The sequence below is a fragment of the Melozone crissalis genome, unplaced genomic scaffold, assembly GCF_028551555.1.
Source record: "Melozone crissalis strain CALT ecotype California unplaced genomic scaffold, PUWL_Pcris_2 ptg000006l_1, whole genome shotgun sequence".
Lineage (NCBI taxonomy): Eukaryota > Metazoa > Chordata > Aves > Passeriformes > Passerellidae > Melozone > Melozone crissalis.
The window spans coordinates 546,785-569,084 of NW_026535784.1; the positions used below are offsets into that span (position 1 = coordinate 546,785).

Below are 22,300 nucleotides of genomic sequence, written 5' to 3' on the forward strand. Positions count from 1 at the left end.
GGTGACCCCAGAGCTGCCCCGGGACACCAGACCTCAGATCCTTGGCTGATTCCCAAGCCTTTCCCACAGTTGGGCCTTCTCCTCTTGGCAGCAGAAGTGTTTTATAGATATTTATGTATATATATTTATAATAATTAGATACTGTGTATTGTCGGCCATCCCAGCTCAACTCGGCTTTTGCGGGTCTTCCTCCTCCTTCCCGATGAAACAAGGCGCCGACACCGCCCCGACCTTCTCCGTGTCCCGCGGGAAGAGCAAAATGCTTCCGGCAGCTTCCCTGCTGGAAAAGCAGTCCCGATCCGGAGGTGAGCGCCGTGGAGAAGCTCCTCTCATGCCTCTCGCCTCCCCTCCTGTCCATCCCCTCACCCCCACCCCACCCCTGCCTCCCCCGGCCGCCCGTCCCTGGTGCCACCGGCGGCGCGGGCTTTACACGGTGGCCCCCAGCATGGCGTCTGTGCCCGTCAGGATCTCATTCTGGTTGGAATCCAGTCCGAAGAACTTGACCTTGAGTCCGTCAACCGGGTGGACCACAGGCACCAGGGTGATTTTAGGGAAAGTCCTGGTGGCGAGCTCGAAGCGGCTGGTGCTGGCCAGCTCGATGGCCAGGGCCTTGAGGAAGAGCTTGGCCAGGTGCTTGCCCAGACAGGTCCGTACGCCCCCTCCGAAGGGGAGGTAGTGGAACCTGCCCTCCTTGTCTTCGCTCCGGCCCTGCCCGAAGCGGTCGGGGTCGAAGACATCCACGTCCTTGAAGACGGGAGCGGTGTCGTGGGTGTCCCGGATGCTGTACATCACGCTCCAGCCCTTGGGGATTTGGAAACCCTGTGGAGAGGCAGGAAGGGGAGGATAGGAGAGCAGAGTGGGTCAATCCTGCTGGAGAGGGAGCGGGAGCAGGGGAATGAGATAAAGGAATTTTGTTTCCATGGAATGATGGAATGGTTTGGGTCAGGAGGAACCCTAAACTGATCCTGTCCCACCTCCCTCCACGGGCAGGTACACCTTTCGTTACCCCAGGGTGCTCCAAGCCCCATCCAGCCTTGGACATTTCCAGAGATGCGGCATCCACAATCCCTGAGCGATTTGTGCCATCCACAATCCCTGGGCAATTTGTGCACCACCCTCACAGTTTTCCCTGCTTATTCCCATTTCTTTTGGGTTTATCCCTCAAGTGTGATGCAGGTTTAAAGGAAAGCCAGACAGCACAGCACAAAGAGATGCAGATCCTGGCTTTATTCCTCCTGCCATCCCAAGGATTCATGGGATGATCCATCCATTCATTTGCTTTGTGGTCACTGGCAGGAGCTGCCTACCAGGAACCCCGTGGTGCTGAGCAGGGGAAGCAGCTTCTCCCGTGCCGTGCCCCACACATCAGCCGGCCCTTCCCAGAGCATCCCAGAGGATCCCAGAGGATCCCACAGCATCCCACACCCCACTGCCTGTCAGCACCACACACCCAACACCCACGTCGGGGCCCGGGCGATGAGAAATGGGGTGGATTTATCATCCCCTGAGCACTTTAAAAGGTCTCTGACTCAAACCACTGCATTAGGAGGATTTACAGTGACAAGGCAGCTCCCGAGATTTTGTTTTGCTGGGAGGAAATTCCAGCCATGGTGGTGACTAATCCGCCTGTCATCCGGCAGCCTGGAGATGCCCTTTGCCGTAAACCTTTCCCTGTCACACCCCGGCTCAGAGTTTGGCGTCACTGTCACGAGCTGGGCTTTGGAGCATCACACCCGTCTGCTCTCTGACAGCTCCATGCATCCCTTGCTCCACATCCCATCACTGCTGGATCTGGGGCAAATCCCATTGCCGGAATCACAGAATTAATTAGGCTGGAAAAGCCTTGGAGATCATCAAGTCCAAGCTGTGAGCTAACACCACCTCATCCACTAAACCGTGGCACCGAGCGCCACATCCAGGCTTAAACCCCTCGAGGGATGGTGGCTCCACTACCTCACCCCATTCCAATGCCCAGCCACTCTTCCTGGGAAGAACTTTGTCCGTAAATGCAACCTAAACTTCCCCTGGCGCAGCTTAAGGCTGCATCCCTTTATCCTGCCACTGGTTGCCTGGGAGAAGGACTTAATTAGGCAGGACTTCATTTATCCCCTCAGAGGTCTCCTCTAAGCCTGGCTCAAGCAAGCTGGGCCGTTTTGGGGAGCTCGGGGTGCAGCGCTACTCACGTCCAGCTCAAAGGTCTGCAGCACCGTCCGGTACCCCCCGGAGATGGGGGTGAAGAGCCGCAGAACCTCCTTGATGACGCAGTCCAGGTACTGCAGGCCGTTGATGTTGTCGAGGCGCAGGGAGCCCTCGCAGATGCAGCCGTTGTGCAGGATCCCTTTGCTCCGCAGCTCCTCCCGCAGCTTCTCCAGCACCCGCGGGTGTTTGAGGAGCTGCATGATCAGGGAGGTGCTGGCGCTGGCCGTGGTGGCGTAGGCGGCGAAGATGAGCTCCAGCGTGCCGTCCTGGCGGGCAGAGAAAGGGCCAGGGTGAGACACAGGGGTCACAGACATCTTTTATGAAAAATCGTTTCCTTAGGATTTTTCCTGCTGAGAAGCTGAGAGGCCTCAGGAACAAAATGTAAACAATGGTTATCTGCTGCTGTGGAATGCAACAGGTGCATCTGAGATTGGTCTCATGTGCTTGTTTGTAATTAATGGCCAATCACAGCCCAGCTGGCTCGGACAGAGAGTCTGAGACGTTGCCTTTGTTATTCACTCCTTTCTATTCTATTCTTAGCTAGCCTTCTGAGATGAAACCTTTTCTTCTATTCTTTTAGTATAGTTTTAATGTAATATATATACAATAAAATAATAAATCAAGCCTTCTGAAACACAGAGTCAGATCCTCATCTCTTCCTTCAAGACCCCTGTGAACACCGTCACAGCAGGGTGAGACACAGGTGTCGCAGACATCTTTTATGGAAAATCCTTTCCTTAGGATTTTTCCACCTGAGAAGCTGAGAGGCCTCAGGAACAAAATGTAAACAATGGTTATCTGCTGCTGTGGAATGCAACAGGTGGATCTTTGACTGACCCATGTTGGTTGTTTGTAATTAATGGCCAATCACAGTCAGCTGGCTCAGACAGAGAGTCTGAGCCACAAACCTTTGTTATCGTCCTTTCCTATTCTATTCTTAGCCAGCCTTCTGATGAAATCCTTTCTTCGATTCTTTTAGTATAGTTTTAATGTAATATACATCATAAAATAATAAATCAGCCTTCTGAAACACGGAGTCAGATCCTCGTCTCTTCCCTCAACCTGAGACCCCTGTGAACACCGTCACACACAGGGGTGGGACAGAGAGGCTCTTGGGATTTTAGCAGATCAGAGTGACTTTGAGATACGTCACAAAGTCTCTTTTCTTATCTTGGCACTCAAAGGAGGAGTCAGAGCTTTTCATTTCTTGGTTTTGAGGTTGTTTGTTGTATCTTATCTATAAATTTTTTCTTTTGACTTGCTGAGGTCTGCTCAGCAAGACAGTCAGAGGCACTCTGCTTGCCCACGGGCAGTGTTATTTTTTTATACTAAGAACTATGTGTAAAATAGTTACAATTACTTTTTAATACTTATCACTTACGTTAGACAGTGAGCTTATACTCTAAACCAATCCAAAAGTGCCACCATCACAGCAGGAGATGGAGGCCAAGGAGAAGAAGAAGGAAAAAGGCTGGACACGCCCAGGTTCCTCCATCTTGCCCCCTGAACCCCCATTCTAAAAACCCCAAAAATCTATTTTTTCACCCCTTGATAAATTCACTATCATTCTACTTAAAATTTGTGGCTTATAATTCTTCATATAAGGTGGGTAATTGTTTTTTTTAAGGGCTAAATCAAAGGCACAGGGGTCTTGGGCTCTATGCCAAGGTCTCTGAGCCCCCCGGGCAGGAGCTCAAGTCCACCAGGGCAGCCAGAGGAATTTCCTGGGTTCTGACAAGGGGCCACCAACCTCAGCACCTCAAGGTGCCACGAGGATGTTCTTCTCCCCAAAAGATTTCCTAGCCTGGCCTCAGAATCATGGAATGGTTTGGGGTGGATGGAAGTTAAGGATCAACCTTGCTCCAACTCCAGGGACACCTCCCACTGTCCCAGGGTGCTCCAAGCCCTGTCCAACCTGGCCTTGGATGCTCCCAGGGATGGAGCAGCCATAGATTCTCCCAAAAAACAGCTGCTCCAAAGATTTAAGATCCAAAGGCCCGAGTGACCTGAGGAAGGATCACAACACAAAAATGGGAGAGGGAAAAATGGAGCATGGATCCCAAAAAAGAGCTGCTCCAAAGATTTAAGAGCCAAAGGGACCAAGTGACATGAGGAAGGATCACATCACAAAGCTGGGAGAGGGGAAAATGGAATGTGGAGGGAGACGGATTCTCCTGGGTGATTTCCCACCCACCAGGATGGATGAGGGAAATCTGGGCAGATTTTGTGACCATTGTTAATGACCTTGGACACTTCCAGGGATGGAGCAGCCACAGCCTGGTCACGTTTAACTGGAAAGTCACTCCTTGGACAGTGCCACCACCAGGAGCTTCACACAGAACCTCTGAGGATCAGACAAAAAACCCAGGAGATGGCTCCTGGCATGCCATGGCCCTGCTGCAGGTAAGAACCTGCTGAGGAGCTCCTGTGCCCTGCAAAGGAGGCACCAGGAGAAGTGGAAAGGTCAGGAGATGCAGCTGGCCAAGGTTTCCGCTGTGGGCAGGGAGATTCAGGTTGGATATCAGGGAAAATTTCTTTCCTGGAAGAGGGGCCAAGTGTTGGAAGAGGCTGCCTGGGACAGCGATGGAGTCACCATCCCCAAAAGCTTTCAAAAACTGAATGGATGTGGAATTTTGTGGTATGGTTTAGTGAGGATGGAGGTTGGTGTTGATCACCTTGGAAGCTTTTTCCAAGCTTAATGAGTCCATGGAATGCTTGGTAGAAAGGGCTGGGCACAACCAGCAAATTAATAAAGCAACTGTTTTGGATCCACCCCACCAGGATCCACCAACAAACACATTGTGGTCCCCCAGCTCTCAGGTCTGCTCCAAAAATGCCTCCTGGGATCATCCCTCACTTTTCCCTCCAGGAATGCCCTGCCCTGAGCAGAACAATCCCAAGGTGGCCCCAAGGAAGGGCTTTACCTTCAGCTCCTGCATGGTCAGCTCCTTGCCGTGCTCCTTCCCGCTCTCTATCAGGATGTCCAGGGCGTCAGCATAGTCCTTGCCCTGCGTGTTCTGCAGCTTCTCCTGGATGGCTTTTTCCAGCCCCTTCTGCAGCGTCTCCCGGGCCCGAATTCCCTGTGGAGGAACAGGAAGCACTCAGACCACGTCACCACCAGCAGCACCTTGCCCATCCCAGGAGCTGCAGACGTGCTCAGGACAGGTCCGAGCCATAAAAACAGAGGCTCAAAGAAGGGTGTGAAGATGCTGGAGGTGTCCCCTGGGCAGGAGGAGTAAAGCCGGAGTGGGGGAGATCACAGGAGGAGTAATCAACACCTAGGTGTAAATGACAGGTCTGGGCTGGGAGCCCCTGTCCGGCACTGGTTCACAGCCCCCAGCTCCTCCTGGGATGTATGGAAATCCCTGGGAAAATTGTCTCTCAAAGGAAAGCCCATTCATCCCAAAGAATCCCTTTCCCCAGCAATTTGATCACCTGGTCCCAGTAAAGCAATTCCTATGGGAGTGCAGCTGCTCGGGGCTAACCTGCTGCTGGGAACGATTCCGGGCTCCGAGGGGATGGAATCGTTTCCATGGGCAAACAGCAATAAAAAAAAAAAATGCAGGGATACCAGAAAAATAAATATTGAACGCCTGTATTTCTGCTATCAAAATTCCCCTTGGGAAAATAAAAATATGATTTTATGCATATTTTTTGTTATGCTTTTATTTTTTGTCATGTTTTCATTTTGCATCTTTCACCATAAAAACTGGAGTACTCCAGGAATTAGAAGGACCTGTTTTAGTTTTGGGAATTACAAGGATGTATTTTAGCTCCTGGAATTATGAGGACCTGTTTCACTCCAAGGGAATTAGAAGGAGAAGGATCCCACGAATTAAAAACAACACAGGAAAATTGCCAAATGAGGAAAAACACGAATTAAATCTGGGCAAGTCCTGACTATTTCCTGTTATCAAGGAACAGATTTTGCCCTGCCTTCTCCACAAAAATCAAGAATTCTGGCCCAAACCAGACTCCTTGAGGTCAGAGGATGAGAAATCCCACCGCGAACGGGGAAAGGCACGGATTAATCACCTCCAATTAATTAATTGGCGTTGTCTGCGTAGAGAACCCGCCCCAAAGCTCACCCTCCTGTAGCCGCTGAAGGGCAGGTCCACGGGCAGGGAGAAGACGTTCTCCACGAACTGCTGGTAGACCTCGAAGAGGCGTCCGAGCTCCTCGTCGGGGATGCGGAAGCCCAGCAGGACGCGGATGGCCATGCGGAACGTCAGCTTCTGCGCCTCGTGGTACACGTTGATGGGCTCGGGCTCGCTGCTCCACGCCCGCAGCGTGTCCTTGATCACCAGCTGGATCTTGGGCAGGTAGCTCTCCAGAGCCTCGTGGCTGAAAATCTTGGAGAAAACCTACGGGAAAACAGCGAGGAGAGGTTTGTCCACAGACCCAACACATGTGGCCTTGTCCAAGGTGTCCCACAGGGAGGTTTCGCCATTTCAAGCTCTTCATCCCGTTCCTAAAAAGCTGTCAGAAACACCAGCTCTTCCTAAAATTCCCACCCCAATCATCACAAGTGACGAGGAATAACTGAGCAAACGGATGGGAGGGATTCCTCCATCCCACGTGTGGCAGGAGAGACAAAGCCACATTTCCATGTCCAAAGGATCCCAGTTTTATTCATCCCATGGTTTGGGTGTCACTAATGCACCCTTTCCACAGGGATTCTCCAGCATCCAACACAGACAAACCCCAGGGGAAAACACAACTCTCCCAACGGGAAGCACTGACAATTGCTCCCACCTCTCCATCACCTTTTCCTTCTTTTTTTTTTTTTTTTTTTCACAGATGCAAAACGAAGCAAAATAATTATTTTGGAGCCTTTAGGATCTCTGTGGAGTCTGGCTGAACTCCGACGGGGGTTCAAGCGGGGAAGAGCCGCTGCACGTACGCAGAGGCCGCGATCGCCGTCGGCTCATTTCCTTGGGAAACCAGGGAAAAAAAAATTCCTGATGTCAGCAGTCAGCGTTAATTTAAGCCCTGCGAGTAAACAGTGAGCAGGACTGGGCCTCCCCAGGTCCCCCACGCTAACGGCTCCTTACTCCAATTTTTTTCCTCCAATTTGGGCCCGGGCCCGCTCCGAGGAGCTCAGCAATGCCAGGAATGTCCCTTCCCGGCACAGCAGCGCTTTCATTCGGCATTCCCGCCGCATCCCTCGCTGGGCGAGGGGGGAAAAGTGCTGTTTGTTTATTTTTTATTAACCTACACACACGCACGGGGCAGGACGCACACGCACCGCAGGCCTCCAGGAAAATCCAATTAAACCAGGATTCCAAGGAGGGAGCTGCGCGCCGGAGCCTCCACCGGTGGCCGCTTCCCGGTGGGAATGGAGGCGAGGTGGGGGGGCTGCCAAAGTTATCAACCCACCGAGAGGAGCGAAATCAAAGCCGCCCCCTCTTTTCCATGAGCGCCGGGCTCGCCGGAGCTGTAAATGTGAGAATTTCCTCCGCAGTCAGCACTCCAAGGGAAAGGTAATATTTTCCTGGCTGCGACCCCTCATTGCTAATGCCCGGCGTTCCCCGGGAGTTTGTTTGGTGAAAAAACACCTCTGTCCCCTCGCAGCTCCGCGCAGGAGCCTCCACAAGAGCCGCTTCACGACGCCCCAAGTTGAGCCCCCAGTGAAACCCAGCACACGGCGCGGAGCTGCCCACGGAAATCCCGGGATGGGAGGATGGATGAACAGGGAAGGGAATCCGAGCCTGGGGACAGGGAGCCATCCCTGGATGGCCGCACGGAGCCGAGGCATGAATGAATGAATGAATGAGAGGAGGAATCAATGAATGAATGAATGAACAGCGGGGAGTGAGGGCGCGGGACGGGGCGGCGGCGGCCGCCTCCTGCCTGCATCCATCCCGAGCCTGGAAAGGCAGCGGCGTTCAGGCTTTTTCTGCTGGAAAAAGCGGCTGCTCGGGCAGGAAAAGCTGGAGGGGATAAAGCCAAGACCCTCAGCTGCGTGGGGAAGGTGGGAAGTGGGGAAAGTGGGAAGGGAATGGGGAAGGGAATGGTTCCTTTACACATGAGCAGGACACCGGGGTTTGATGCAGAGCCAGGATCCATGAGCTCTTCCACAGGGATGGGATGAGACAAGACCACCTGGCAAAGGGACACTGCTGTGTCCCCATCCAGCTCTCACCTGCCCTTCATCCATGCTGAGGAGCTTGGAATAAGGACAGAGGATTGCAGTGAATGTCCCGAAACATTCCCCGTGCCTCAGTTTCCTCAGCTGGAAGCAGGGCCAATGAGGGGACATTGATTTAGGAGCCTGCATCCTGTTGGGGGCCACCACCCCAGTGGAGGTGACATTTGGGGGCTCCTGGCTTTGTCCTTCCCTGGCATCCCCCACGGGAGAAACACCTGGGGAACCCCTGCTCCCTGACAAAAAGACACAGTCCCAAATGTGCCTCTGGTCCCCAAACAGCTGTCCAGGTGTGGGGGGCTGGATCCACACCCCCGGATCCTCCCAAGACGAAAGATCCTGTCCTAAGGATCGGCGTGAACAGAAGGGGGGATCCTTTAGAAGAGAAAACCGAACCCCTCCCTATGGGATCAGCACAAACCTGACAAGGGGGAGGTCAAGCGCCGGGGGGTGAGGGGGATTTTGTTCTTTCTCGGCAATTTTTGGGTGCTCTCCTCGCGCCAGGAGGCTCCTCCAGCTGGCTGCTCCCTGGAGCTCCCGAGCACGGCCCGAGCTCCGTCTAATCCCACATGTCAGCAGATCCTTCCCCGGCCAGACACAAGTCTGGATCCCCTTCCAGTCACCTCCAGTTCAACCCTGCATCTTTCCAGTTGATTAAAAAGGAGGAGAAGGCAGCCAACTTTCCCCGACGAAGCGTTCCTAGCCTAAAATTCCTGCGCCCTCTAGTGAAGTCGGGCCGAGCAGCTCGGCTGCTCCAGGAGCGAATCCAGGCAAAGCCGAGGAGAATCGGGGCAAGGAAAAGTTGTTCCAGAGCTGCCAAGAGGCAAAATCGTCTCTAAGCTCAGCTTTGTTAACCCTGAGATGCCACAGCCCGGCTCTGGTGGAGCCACAAGGGCTCGCAGCAGGGCCAGGATTTTTTGGGGACACTGGGAAGAGTTTTTCCATGTTGGGGAATGTCTCCAAAAGAGCCAAATCTGGGGATTTGCTCCATCCAGGGGTGCTCATTACCATCCTACATCCACACTGATGGAGACCCCACCACTCAGCGAGCTCAGCTGGAACCTTCCCATTCCGCCTCGCATGGAAAAAGGATATTTAAGGATTTATGGTTTTCCAAAGGCAGAAAATGCCTTCCCAGTGCCTCAGCTCCAGTTCCATGTGACAGCAAAGTGCCACCATTCCCAGCTGGAGAACGCTCCAGCCCCATCCTTAAGCCACAGCCAGGGAATTTAAAGGAATTCCGTGAGCTCCAGCAGTGATTCCATGCCTGGTTGGGATATGGGGGACTCCCGTTTTCCATGGCCTTCTCCTTTCCACCCCAAGCACAAGCACCAATCCCAGTCCTTGGCCATCCACGATTTCCAGGCCCCTCACTCCCACCTGGCTCCCAAAAGAGGGAATGGAGCTTTCCGCTCCTCCCCTCCAGGAGGAAAACTGAAATTTTGGGATCAGCCACCTGCATCCCATCCAGCCTGGAGCCGCTGGCCCGACCAAAGGGAGGCGAGGTGAGCCTGGAAATGCTTTCAGGAACCAATTTGGCACCTGCCAGAGGTTTGGCCGACAGGAGACGTCGGGAAACATCCGAAACAACATCTCAACCTGGATTCATCCTAACTCTTCCCACATTTCCAAAGGCCAGGCTGTGTTTGTCCCAGCCCTGTCCCATCACCACATTATCCTGGATGTCTGCCCCTCTCCAGAGCCCATTCCTGTGCTCCAGCAGGATTGGAAACCGGGATATTTTTGGAGGTGGTTCATGGGCAAGAGGCCATGCTGGTACTGGGAGCATGAACAAAGGGAAAACACAGCAAAAAAGTTGGAAAGGCACCACACAAAGAGAGAAAATTCCAAAAAATCCCATTCCTATCCGGACACACTTTTTATAAAAGGTTTGGGCTTTGCACACAGCAAAGAACTGATTCCTTTTCTCCCCCTCATCTTTTTGGAAATGAAGCACATGGAAGGCTCCATCCTGGAGGAATCCAGGCTCTCGTGAACGCTCCAGCCTCCAACGGGAGTCTGGGAACAGGAGCTGGAGCCTCCAGGCTGAAAGGAATGAGGTGCCTTTGCCAAAGGCTCTTGCACTGAAATTCAAATGATTCTCAAAAAAAAAACTGCTGGAAAAAATGGAAGGATCATTTTGGATCCTCGGGTCATGTCATGATGTACCTTTGAGGGCTGTCCCAACTCCAGCAGTTCCAGTCAAGCTCAGAATAAAATTAACCCCAAGATCTGCATTTCCCCACAACTCAAAAATCTCCATGTTCAAAAAATCTCTCCTACAAATCCCCCACACAGCACGGGAGGATTTCAATCCCAAACCCTTCAAGGCCCTGCTTTCGATCCCAAACCCTTTAAGGCTCACTTTCACTCCTAAACCCTCCAATGCTTGGTTTTCAATCTCAAATCCTTTAAGGCCCTGCTTTCAATACCCAACCCTTTAAGGTCCTGCTTTCAATCCCAAATTTTCAAGGCTGAGAGTTCAAAGGGGCTGTGGGGCAGAGCCAGGACCAAGCTTCAGCAGCCCCTCTGCAAAACTGCCTGTCTCCCAAAAATTCCATCCCCAGCAGAATTCCATCAAGAAACTTCGGCTTCTCGGCTGAATTTCTGGGGGTACCAGAAGGCACTGGGATTGATCAGCTTGGAATGCTGTTCCCAGTGTCCTCTCCCTTTTATTTATGGAGAAAAATGAGAATAAAATTCACCTTGCACTCCTCAAGGAGGGAGAACAATCCCACATCTGTGGATGTCACGGGAAAGAAATGGGAGCTGTGTCCAGAGAAGAGGGATCAGAAAAGTGGGATCAGCCAGCTGGGATCCAGCTGGGATCCCTGTGGATGGAGCCGGGGAGAAGGAGAATCCCACAAACCCAGCGGGCATGGTCAGAGCTCTCCTTCCTCAGGGAATCCTCAGGGAATCATGGAATGGTTTGGGTTGGAAGAGACCTTGAAGACCCAATTCCAACCCCTGGGATGGGCTATCCCGATGGGTGATGGATCACTGCCCATGGTGTGGGCATGAAGGATTCCCTGGAGACAAGGAGGAGAACAGCTTTCCCAGGGAACCAGTGGAAGTGAAACATCAGGAGGAAAATCCCAGTTTTCACTGAGCTGATGGGTTTTCCTGGAGCACGGACAGAGGACAGAAGAGAAGGATCCCTACGGATTTAAGTAACCCAGAGACGAAGCCAGACTTAAAAATAAACCAGTCCTTGGTCTTGCCAAGAATTCCAGAAAATGGGAACAGAGCAGAGCAAGAGGTGGCCACACTTGGGAGGGGATGAGTGAGAAATTCCCAATCCATGGTGCAGCCACTTCATCCCAAAGGGATAAAAACCCCGTCCTGATCATGCAAGGTCCTGTGGGCAGGAATAAGGAAAAAAAGCTGGGAAAAGGGATTCCTCCAAGGAAATCCTGAGGATTGCAAGGCCTCTGTGGGATGAGCGAACACCGGGGGAGCTCCTGCAGACCAGGTGAGAGTTAAAGCTCCTCCAGGGAGGAGGGGACAGGGGCTGAGGTGACCCCACAAGGTGATCCCAACCCTACAAGTAGAAGGAAGCTGGAGAACCAGCAGGGGAGAGAGATTTCATGGGGAAAAATCCACCTGGGAAGGGATGGAGAACTCTGTTACCACCAGAGGGATGAGTGGAATGCCACAAACCACAACTGAGGAGGGTCCTTGAGCTGCCCGGGAGGATGGATGGAAAAAACAAAAGGTGCAGGATGGATCCTGACTCCCTGACATCCCTGGGATTCGCTCCTGGTCTCTCACATCCCCGAGATTCGCTCCCCATCCCTCTGGAAGTGGAGCCTGGATTGCAGCTCCACCCAGTTGCTGCCCAAGGAGGGGCTTCACCTTCTCCATCCCTCCCAAGACACCCAAAAATTCCCACCCTGGAAGGTGGAAAATCCAAATTTGGGGATCCCATGGTATCCCACAGCCACAATCCTGCTCCACCAGCACAGTGGGCCTGGAGCTCATGGGATTTTTGGGATGGCAGGCACCATGAAATCCCCCCAAATTTGCGTTTTAGCCAGGAGCTCCTCCATTTTTATTTTTTTTTTAATCCTTTAGATTAAAAATGGTAATTTTTTAAATCCCTTGGATTAAAACTGATTAAAGTAATTAAAATTACTCTGGATTTACAGCACTGCCTGGTCTAAAGTCAAGGAGCAAACCCAGTCCAAAAATTCTTCCCCCAGCACGGGAGCAGGAGCCATCCTCCATCCACGGAAGGTTTTCCCTGCTCCAGAGGCTTTTGCCCATGGATTGAGGCTCCCAGGGCATGGAGAAGGGGCTGGAGCTGATGGCAGCTGGAATTCAGCCTGTTTAACATAATTTTGGGAGCTGGCTCCGATGGACCGGGATGGTTTATTTTCCGCCAAGGAATAGGCTGGGAGGGTGGGATAGACACCGGAAAAAAATCCTAAAAATCCTAAAAAAATCCCCTGCTAACAACCTCGGTCCAGGTTGGAAAAAAAAATCCTAAAAACCCTAAAAGAAAAAAACCCTGTTAACAACCTCAGTCCAGGATTTTTTGTAGGAAAAGATCCATTCCTCCACCTCCCATGGCTCCTTCCTCCTGCAGCCCTCTCCCCCATCCTGATCCGGATCCCGATCCCTCCCTCCCCCCCAGCAGCTGGTTTATATTTGCCTGTAAATTTATGGCCCCTTTTGTGCTCTTAATCCCCTCGCAAACGATATGAAAGCCTCGGACCTTTCCACTCGGTGCTAATGAGCTCAACACTTGCGTGCCTCGGAGGCAGAGCATTAATTGCGGTGTGTTAATGAGCGATGGAGCTTTGGACACTGAGACAAACCAGGGCCTCCCCTCCGCTCCACTCCCTCCTGGAATCCCTGGATGTCTCCCCAGCAATCCCAAGGATTGCTTTTATTTTATTCCATCTTTGCCTTTTTAAATTTAATTTTTTTTTTTTCTGAGCTGGCTGTGCCTGTTTTGGGATGGCTCTGCTGGAACATGAGTCCGGCGCTCTCCTGCCAAGCGGGATGATCCCGAGACAAGTCTGATCCCACCTTTCCCTGCACATCCTGGGAATCTCCTTCCTGGCCCTGGGCGCTGCTCAGACTTGACCTAAACCCTAAAGGCCACATCGTGGTCATTCCCAATTCCCATTTCCTTCTCCACCAGGATCACTTGCAGGCACAGGAGTGCCAAATTCCAGCTTCCTGCTGGAATTCCCATAAAGGCAGAGGCTGCAGAATCCCTAAGATCAGGTTTGTTTTGCCCTCATTACGGCTCCTTTCACCCCAGAATCAACACTCCCAAAATCTGGGGTTTTCCGGGTGGAAATGGGAATTGAAGAGGTCAAGATGGGATTGGATGGGACAAGGATGGAGGGAAGAGCCAGGATGGGACAAGAGCAGGACGGGGAGACCCCTGGAGCATGGAGCAGGAGCTGGAATGATCCCACCAACCCTTCCCAGGGAGTTCCAGCAGGAGCTCCAATCCCAAGGGATGGCGTTGGTCCATCATGGAGAGGGCAGGGACAGGGATCTGCCACCAAAACCCGGAGCCAAGACCCTGCTCAGCCACCAGGGTCACTCCTGTGAGGAACCTGGAGGAGATTCCAGACAGAAATTCCACTGTGGAGCTCCGGCTCCAGCAGGGGTGGCCCAGATCCTTCTCCAACATCAACACAGACTCCGTGATCGGGCAGCAGGAACAGCCTGGCCGGGATAAATATCCCAGAAAAGTGGGAGAGGAGTTTGGAGCTGCTGTTGGTTATTGCTTGTAAACTGCTCCAAGGCCAAAGCCAGAGCCAGCACTGGGGACATCTGCAATGCAGCCATTCCATGGGACAGGAATTTTCCCCATTCCCAGCCCTCCATCCTGCTCCAGGCTGACTCCAAACCCTGTCAGTAACTGGAGAGTTCATTTCCCAAAGCAGGGAGGTTTTCCTCAATTTATAGGAATTTTCAGTGCCACTGACACCTGCAGTGAAGGCATTCCCTGCCACAGGAATTCCCTGTTCCCGGCCTTCCACCCTGCCTCAAGCTGATTCCATATCCTGCAATTCCCTCTCTGTAACCTTGTTTCCCAAACCAGGGAAGTTTCCTCTGATTTATAGGAATTTCGGCAGCCTCCTGGAGGGGAAATTTGATAAATTTGGGATGGGATAAAGCTTCCATAGGGTTAGGATTGGGGTCCTCCTGCATCCCAGAATCCTTTACCGACACCTACAGGATCAATACTCCTGGATATTACACATGGAATGGGATAAAGAATCCATAAAGATCCCGGAAACCAGCTGGGACACGGAAACAGGAAAGAGAGAAGAGCTCCAGCACCTGAATCATCCCATCCTACCCCTGATCCCATCTGAGTGTCATCCAGCGGGAATTCGCTGATCCCGGAATTCCGCCGAGGAGCTGAAATTCCTTGGAAAGCTGCAGCGAGCAGCTGATCCCTGGCAGGATCCCAGCACCCTCCTGCAGGAACATGTTGAGTTTGGAGCTCATCTCCACATCCCAGGGACAATCTGGAGACCACGGAGCGGCTGCCAGGGAATGCTGCTGGAAATAAACGCAGCTCCATTTTAGGGGGTTTTGGGAAGATGAGGGGGATTTATGGCCTGGACAAGAGCTGGAGATGATCCCAAATGGTTGGAAGGGCAGCAGAGGTGGGTTCCATGCTCTGCTTTTTCTCATTTTGGCCAAAATTCTGGGCCAGGTGAGGAATTCCGCCTCAATTTTTGGCAGGATCAGGGAGTTGGGAAGGGACAAGTGAAGGCTCGAGCTCAGAGATGAAACAAAACCCAGAATCCAAGAGGTCACCGAACACCGGGAAACCCCACAGTGCTTTAACCTGGATCATCACCCACCAAAGAGATTTTCTCAGGAAATCCTCTCTCCATGGAGCTTCCAATTGCTCCAAATCTTTCCATGAACGTCTCAAGAGCAGCGCCCTCACTGTGGAAAGGAAACTGGGGAATCCCATGAAAAATTGGGGAATCCCGAGGAAAATTCCGCCTTTTCCAAGTCCTTCCCTTGCTTCCCTGGCAGGTCAAGAGGAGACCTCAGGCTCGGTTTAAGATTTAATCTCGCCCTAGGTCCGAATCCTTTCTCCTGAGAGCTCTGTGAGTTTCAGGGTGGGGAGAGCTGGAAATTGGAACAGCGGAACAACAAAAACTCGGGATTAACGAGCTCCGAAGAGGCCACACCTGAAGGGACACTCTTAATCTGCTCCTTGGAATCTTGATAAGAGCAAAATCATCGATTTTCACCTCATTAGAGGAGGCTCAGTTTATCTCCGAGTGCAGCTCGGGGATGGGTTTTTAGGGAGAGGAGGATTCCCTAAATCGGGATCAGCCCAGGCTGGGTGGGGTGGGAGGTGCTCGGCTCCCAAAAGCAGCCATTAGCAGGAGATGGAGGGAAGAAATGAGGCTGAAACTCCTGAATTCCAGAGCTGGACTCAATCTCCAGCTGATGAAAGGGAAAACTTGAAAAAAAATTAACTCCCATAGTGTCCCAGATCCTGGCAAAAGAGTTTGTGGGAGTTCAAAGAGCACCAAGGAGTGGGAGAAGGAGCCGGGGTTGTCCTGGGACAGGGTTTTGTTGGAATTCCTGAGCTTGGGAGGCTTTTGGCCACCCCTGATGCAGGAATTAGGATTTAGGAGTTAATTGGGATTTACGAATGAATTAGGAATTAGGAGTCTAGCCGGCTTGGAATCACAAGTGATGCCAAAAATCAAGGAATTATGGAAAGGCTTGAGTTGGAATGGCTTGAAAGATCATCAATTCCACTCTCTGTCACGGCCAGGGACAGCTCTCGGGGTGCTCCAAATTCCATCCCAGCCTGGCCTTGGGCACTGCCAGGGATCCAGGGGCAGCCACAACAAATCTGGGAATTCCATCCCAGCCCCTGCCCACCCTCCCAGGGCACAATTCCTTCCTAACATCCAACACCGACTCAGGATACAGAAAGTGTTTTGAGGAGACCTTTAGGACAAAGAACATTCCAAAAGCTTTGGGTTTCAGAGTTTAGGGTTGGCCACGTGGTTTTTCCCAGTAGGAAAAACCAGGGAGTGAGAACATCAGGAAGAGCCACGGAGGAGAGAGGAAACCTCTGCCGGGTTTGTGCCCAGCCCAGCCCTGGTGGCAATCCCAAAGGATCCCCACCAGGATCCCACAGAGGTCAGGCCTCCCTTTTCCATGACCCCATAACCCACAGTCCCCTGGGCCCGCTCCCGAGGCCGGAATTCCGTGGTTTTATCCAGGTCAGCAAAGGCCACTTTGGATGAGCAAAAAAATAATCCAGGGGTGCAGGAGGATGAAAGGAGCAGGGAATGGGCACCTGCAGATCTCTGCCTGATCCTGCTTAACCCTCCTTACATAGGGAATGAACCCTCCTTGGACAGAGAATGAATTCGCCTTGGACAGGGAATAAACCTGTCCTGGAAAGGGAAGAAACCTGCCCTGGGCAGGGCATAAACTCTCCTTGAGTAGGCAATAAACCTGCCCTAAATAGGGAATGAACCCTCCTTGGACAGGGAATAAACCCTCCTTGGATAAGGAATGAATGTGCCCTGGATAGGGAATGAACTTGACTTGGATAGGGAATGAACACTCCTTGGATAGGGAATAAATCCACCCTGGATAGGGAATGAACCCTCCTTGGATAGGGAATAAACCTGCCCTGAATAGGGAATAAAATCTCCTTGGAGAGGGAATGAACCTGCCCTGGACAGAGAATAAAACCTCCTTGGATAGGGAATGAACCCTCCTTGGATAAGGGATGAACCTGACCTGGATAGGGAACAAACCAATTTTCCTCCTGGATGGAGGCAGCCCCATCACCACCCCTTGGCAGGAAAATTATCTCCATTTTTAAGGGAAAACCCCGGAACTGGAAGGGCTGAGCTGCTCCTGGTTTGGGGCAGGGACAGGCTCAGCTTTTTGTGGTGTCACTGCTCAGTGCTGTGACTAACGGGTGTCATGTGCTGTTTGTCTTCCCGTCATCTCCCCCAGGAGAAAAGAGGGAAGGAATTTTCGGAGCTTTGGAAGGGATTTTACAAAAATCCTCCAAAATAGGAAACGCTGCTGGAGCAGGGACCCGGCCCTGGGGCAGGGATGGGGACGGCCTCGTGTCCCAAACGGTGTCACCACCGTCACCAGGTCACCTCCCCTTCATCCCAAACCATTCCCAGCCCAGACCCAGCTGGGAAAGAGCCCATGGGGTGTGGCAGCCACCAGCCCTGCAGCAGGGGGGACACGGGGACTGTCCCCCCCTCTGATGGGGTTCAGCACCCCCAAACCGACTGCCCTGGGGTTTCTGAGGTGGGGTTGTCATCTCAGGGGGGCACAAAAGGCACTCAGCACCCCCAAACCAGGCTGATCTAGGGCTGTCACCTCAGGGGGACACAAATGGGTCCCAGCATCCCCAAACCAGGCTGGGGCTTTGAGGGGGGTGACACAAAGGGGTCCCAGCACGCCAAACCCACTGCCCTGGGGTTTCTAAGGGGAGATGTCACCTCAGGGTGACAGAAAAGGGTCTCAGCACCCCCAAACCAGGCTGGGGCTTTGAGGGGGGTGACACAAAAGGGTCCCAGCACCCCAAACCGACTGTCCTGGGGTTTCTAAGGCAGGAGGTGTCACCTCAGGGGGACACAGAAGGGGCTTAGCACCCCAAACCGGCTGCCCTGGGGGTGTCATCTCTGGGGGGACACAAAAGGGGCTCAGCACCCCAAACCGGCTGCCCTGGGGGTGTCATCTCTGGGGGGACACAAAAGGGGCTCAGCACCCCAAACCGGCTGCCCTGGGGGTGTCATCTCTGGGGGGACACAAAAGGGGCTCAGCACCCCAAACTGGCTGCCCTGGGGGCTCTAAGGTGACACAAAAGGGGCCCAGGACCCCTAAACGAGGCTGGGGCTCTGAGGAGGGGAGATGTCACTTCAGGGGGGCACAAAAGTGTCCCAGCACCCCCAAACCAGGCTGATCTGGGGGTTGTAAGGGGGCAATGTCACTTCATGGGGACAAATAAGGGTCCCTGCAGCCCCAAACCGGCTGCCCTGGGGGTGTCACCTCTGGGGGACACAAGAGGGGCTCAGGACCCCAAACCAGGCTGATGTGGGGGTGCCACCTCAGGGTGAAACAAATGGGTCCCAGCACCCCCAGACTAGGCAGATCTAGGGGTTCTAAGGGGGAGGTGTCACCTCAGGGTTACAGAGAGGGGTGCCAGCACCGCCAAATCAGGGGGAGTCTAAGGTTGGTGTCACCTCAGGGTGACACAAAAAGATCTCAACCCCACCCCAAACCCTCGCTTCACCCCAGAAACCCCCACCCTCATCCCAAATTCCCCGAAATCCCAGGAAGTTCTCAGCACCACTCCCTCTACCCGAAGCCCCTCGAGATGTCCCTGCAGTTCAAGGTGGGGGTGTCACAATCCAGGTGGGGGTCACAATCCATGGGGTCCCCCCATTGTGCCCTTTTAGGAGCCCTCCCCGCCACCCATGTCACACGTGTCCCCATCGCGGGGGGCTCGGGGTGACACGAGTGCCCCCTCCCACCCCATCCCGAGCCACCCTGAAATTCCTCAAGGGATCAGCGCACCCGGGGGGAAAAAGGGAATAAAGTGAAAGGGGGAGGGGGGGGAAAGGAAAGGGAGAGGAAAGGAGGGGGAAAAGAAGGAAAAGGGCAGGAAAGGAGAGGGGAAAAAGGAAAGGGGAAGGAAAAATTGGGGGGAAGGAAAGGGCTGGGAAAGGAAGGGGAAAGAGAGAAGAAAAACGGGGGGAAAAGAGGAAAGGGGAAGGAAAGGAGGGGGAAAAAAAGGAAAGGGGAAGAAAAGTAGGGAGAAAAGGAAAGGGGAAGAAAAAATTGGGGGGGGAAGGAAAGGGGAAGAGAGGGAGGGGGAATAAAGGAAAGGGAGAGGAAAAACGAGGGGGAAAAGGAAAGGGGGAGGGAGAACAGGGGGAAAAGGAAAGGGGGAGGAAATGAGGGAATAAAAGGAAAGGGGGAGTAAAATGGGGGGAAAGAAGGAAAGGGGAGGGAAAGGATGGGGAAAAAGGAAAGGAGGAGGAAAGGAAGGGGAAACGGGAAAGGGGAAGGAAAGGAGATAGAAAAAGGAAAGGGGGAGGAAAAACGGGGAGAAAAAAAGGAAAGGAGGGGGAAAAAAGCGGGGACACGCACCTTCCTCTTGTGGCGGTGGATGTCGCCGATGGAGTTGGCCACGGTGTTGGGGCCCAGCAGCATCCGCGTGCTCCGCGGCCACTCGGTGCTCACCAGGTGGTGCTCCCCCATCAAGATCTTGCGCACGTTCTCGGCGCCCGTCACCCGCACCAGCGGCCGCCCCAGCAAGTGCGTCTTGAACACGTTCCCGTACTTCTCCCGCCGCGAGGACTGGAAGCAGGAGCCCTGCGGGGGTGCCACGGGGTTGGGATGGGTTGGGATGGGAGCGGGTGGGAAGTGGGGCGGAATTTTGGGGGGCATTGGGGTCACCCCGCGTCCAGCTCGCCGGGGTCGGTGCCTTCCTTCCCCCCTTCCTCCTCCTCCTCCCTTTGACTTCTCCCTTTACCTCCCCTATCACTTTTACACATACTCCTATTTTTCCTCCTTTCCCCCTTTTATTCCCCCCTCCTTCACACCCTCCCCTTTCCCCCCCTCGCTTTTTGTCTCTTTTTCTTCCCCCTCTTTTTCTCCCCTCCCTCCTCGCTCGGGCTGATTTTACTCGAGGAAGGCAGCGCTTTGCCTAAGTAAATCTCCAGATTTCAGGGACTTTAATAACTTTCCCACATGCTCCAGGGGCTTTTGTCGGCGGTGCCGCAGCAATAGCGGGGAGGGGGGGGTCCCCCCAAAAAAACCCCCCTGGCGAGCGGGGAGAGGCGCTGCGAGCGCCGCGGCCGCGCCGCCGGGCTGGGAGCGCGGGTGTTTATTTTGAAACAAAAGCGCGGTTGTGAGGTTCAGATGTTCAGGTGACCCTGTTTCTTGATCTGCGTAAATATAATTAAAGTCCTTTTTGTGGCATTAATAAAGAGTTATTTGTACACCATTTCCAGGGCAGCACAAAGAGCACCTTTATGCGGCACAAGTTGCGAATGGAGTCCAATTTATACAAAATTTTTGTATTTTTAGCCCTGCGCTCTGTTTGGACGGAGCCTGGTGGAAAAGCGAGAACCCTTTTCTGGTCCCCCCGTAAAAATCTGATAAATTTCTTTAAAAAATAAAGCCCTATTGAGAGCGTGCCGTTAACCCCTTCGGCGCCGGGCGGAGCGGGGCCGCCGTGCCGGGGCTTCCCCGGCGGTGGCGGGGAGGGGACGCCGGGGGACGCCGCCGCTGTCCCCGCCGGGACCGGGCTGTCCTGCCCCGCCGCCGGCTGCGGCGATGAAGGGCGGGAGCATCCTCCTTTGATTATTATAATTAATTTTTTTTTCTCTTTTTGCTGCTGGGAGAAGGGGAAACCCTGGCGCGGCTTCGCCTCGGGGGTTCCCTCCCGGGATGCTGCGAGCCCCGGGGCGCCCCGAGGCTCCCCCCGGAGCCGAGCACCCCCCGGCCGCCTCCTGCCTCTCCTCCTGCGGGATTTTTCCCCCCTTTCCCCCCGATTTTTTGGCAGCCGCCCCGCGGTGCGCGGGGGGGATCCCGCTCCGCCCGCCGCTGTTGGGCGTTTAGCGAGGTTAATCCCGGGTTAATCTCCCGATTACCTCGGCGGGCTTCCCCCGCCGCGGGAGCCGGGCCGGGAGCGGCGCCGGCAGCGCGGAAGGGAAGGGACGGAGCCGCGGCTCGGGGGGAACGCGAGCGGCGGAGCCCCCGCATCCAGCCCGGGCCGCCTCCGCCCGCGGCTCCGCGCTGCGGGTTTGGGGTTTTGGCAGGAATTGAGGCTGAGGAGGAGGAGGAGGAGGAGGAGGAGGAGGGGGTGGGCAGCGCGGGGGCGATGCCGAGCCCGGGGCAGCCCCGCCGAGCCCGGCCGCGCTCCCGCGGTGCCCCCGCGGTGCCGCCGCCGCTCCCCCGACTCCGGCTCTGCCGCCCCGGGCTCGCCGAGGAGCCGCATGATGCAATCGGAAGGGAAAGAAGACGGGGGAGAAAAAAAATACAGCGAGAAAAAGCCCTAAAATGCCCCTAAACCAGCACCGATCCGAGGGGAAAAAAATAAAAAACCCTAAAAAACCAAACCGGTCCCAACCCGGGTTCCAGCGAGGAGCAGGGAATGAGAGAATCCTCCTTACCTGCAGCAGCCAGTGGAAGGTCTCTCCGATTAAAGGGAATCCCATGGAGCCTTTGGGGATTGGTAGCTTGCAGGTTTTGTCGCGGGTGGCAGCCCAGCGGAGCTGCCACAGCTGTTGGGACACGGCCAGCAGCAAAGTCAGTGACACCAAGCACGCGGCGAGGGTAGCCAGTGCCGAGACGAGATCAAAACTTGCAAAAAGCATATTTGGAAAGAAGGGAGGAGGAGGAGGGTGGGGAGAGAAACGGCCCCTTGACAGGCACCACGCTCGCACCCACACACACGCGCGGAGGGAACGGCGAGTGCGGAGCGCCCGCTCGGCGCTGCTTGGGGGGTCCTGGGGCGAGGGGGGCCCCGGCTCGCCCCCCTCGGCGCTGGCAGGTTGGGGAAGCGGCGAGGGGAAAGAGGGGGAAAGGAGGAAAAAATGAAAAAAAAAAAAATTTAAAAAATAGAGAGGGGGATAAAAAGCTGTGGTTGCTGCGCCCCTCGCTGCGAAGTTTGGGCTTGTTTGGGGTAAACTTGACAGAGTGACACGGAGAAAAAGCACCACGCGCGCACGGAAAGAGAGGGGGAAAGGGGAAAAAAAAATAAAAAGAGGAAAAGCAGCGCCCTCCCCTCCAAAAAAATTGGGTGGGGGTGATGAGGAGGGGGGAAAGGAGAAGGGGTAAAAAATTAGCAAAAAAAAAAAAAATTAAAAAGAAGAAAAAATGGAAAAAAGAAAAACCTTGGAGTGGCGGAAAAAAAAAAAGACCCCAAAAAGTCCAACTGCAGATGCTCTG

At 53.9% G+C, this 22,300-nt stretch overlaps 1 protein-coding gene across 1 annotated transcript; it reads right to left on the minus strand.

Annotated features, from left to right (window-relative positions):
• Positions 1 to 426: 426 nt before the first annotated feature.
• On the minus strand, positions 427 to 21,726 carry LOC128950737 (cytochrome P450 26B1). The gene is made up of 6 exons (XM_054295665.1): positions 21,523 to 21,726; positions 19,493 to 19,717; positions 6,288 to 6,563; positions 5,124 to 5,279; positions 2,184 to 2,465; positions 427 to 819 (listed from the first exon to the last, which is right to left on the minus strand). The coding sequence occupies exons 1-6, from the start codon at positions 21,724 to 21,726 to the stop codon at positions 427 to 429; spliced, it is 1,536 nt and encodes a 511-aa protein (XP_054151640.1).
• Between the last annotated feature and the right edge of the window lie 574 nt (positions 21,727 to 22,300).

Bases quoted from the DNA above. Each gene is read 5' to 3' on its own strand.
- LOC128950737 (XM_054295665.1), bottom strand. From the start codon at position 21,726: ATGCTTTTTGCAAGTTTTGATCTCGTCTCGGCACTGGCTACCCTCGCC. The intron at 6,564-19,492 runs GTGCGTGTCCCC...GTTTTCCCGTAG, and splicing joins TCCACCGCCACAAGAGGAAG to GTTTTCTCCAAGATTTTCAG. The intron at 820-2,183 runs GTGAGTAGCGCT...GCCTCTCCACAG, and splicing joins TGCAGACCTTTGAGCTGGAC to GGTTTCCAAATCCCCAAGGG.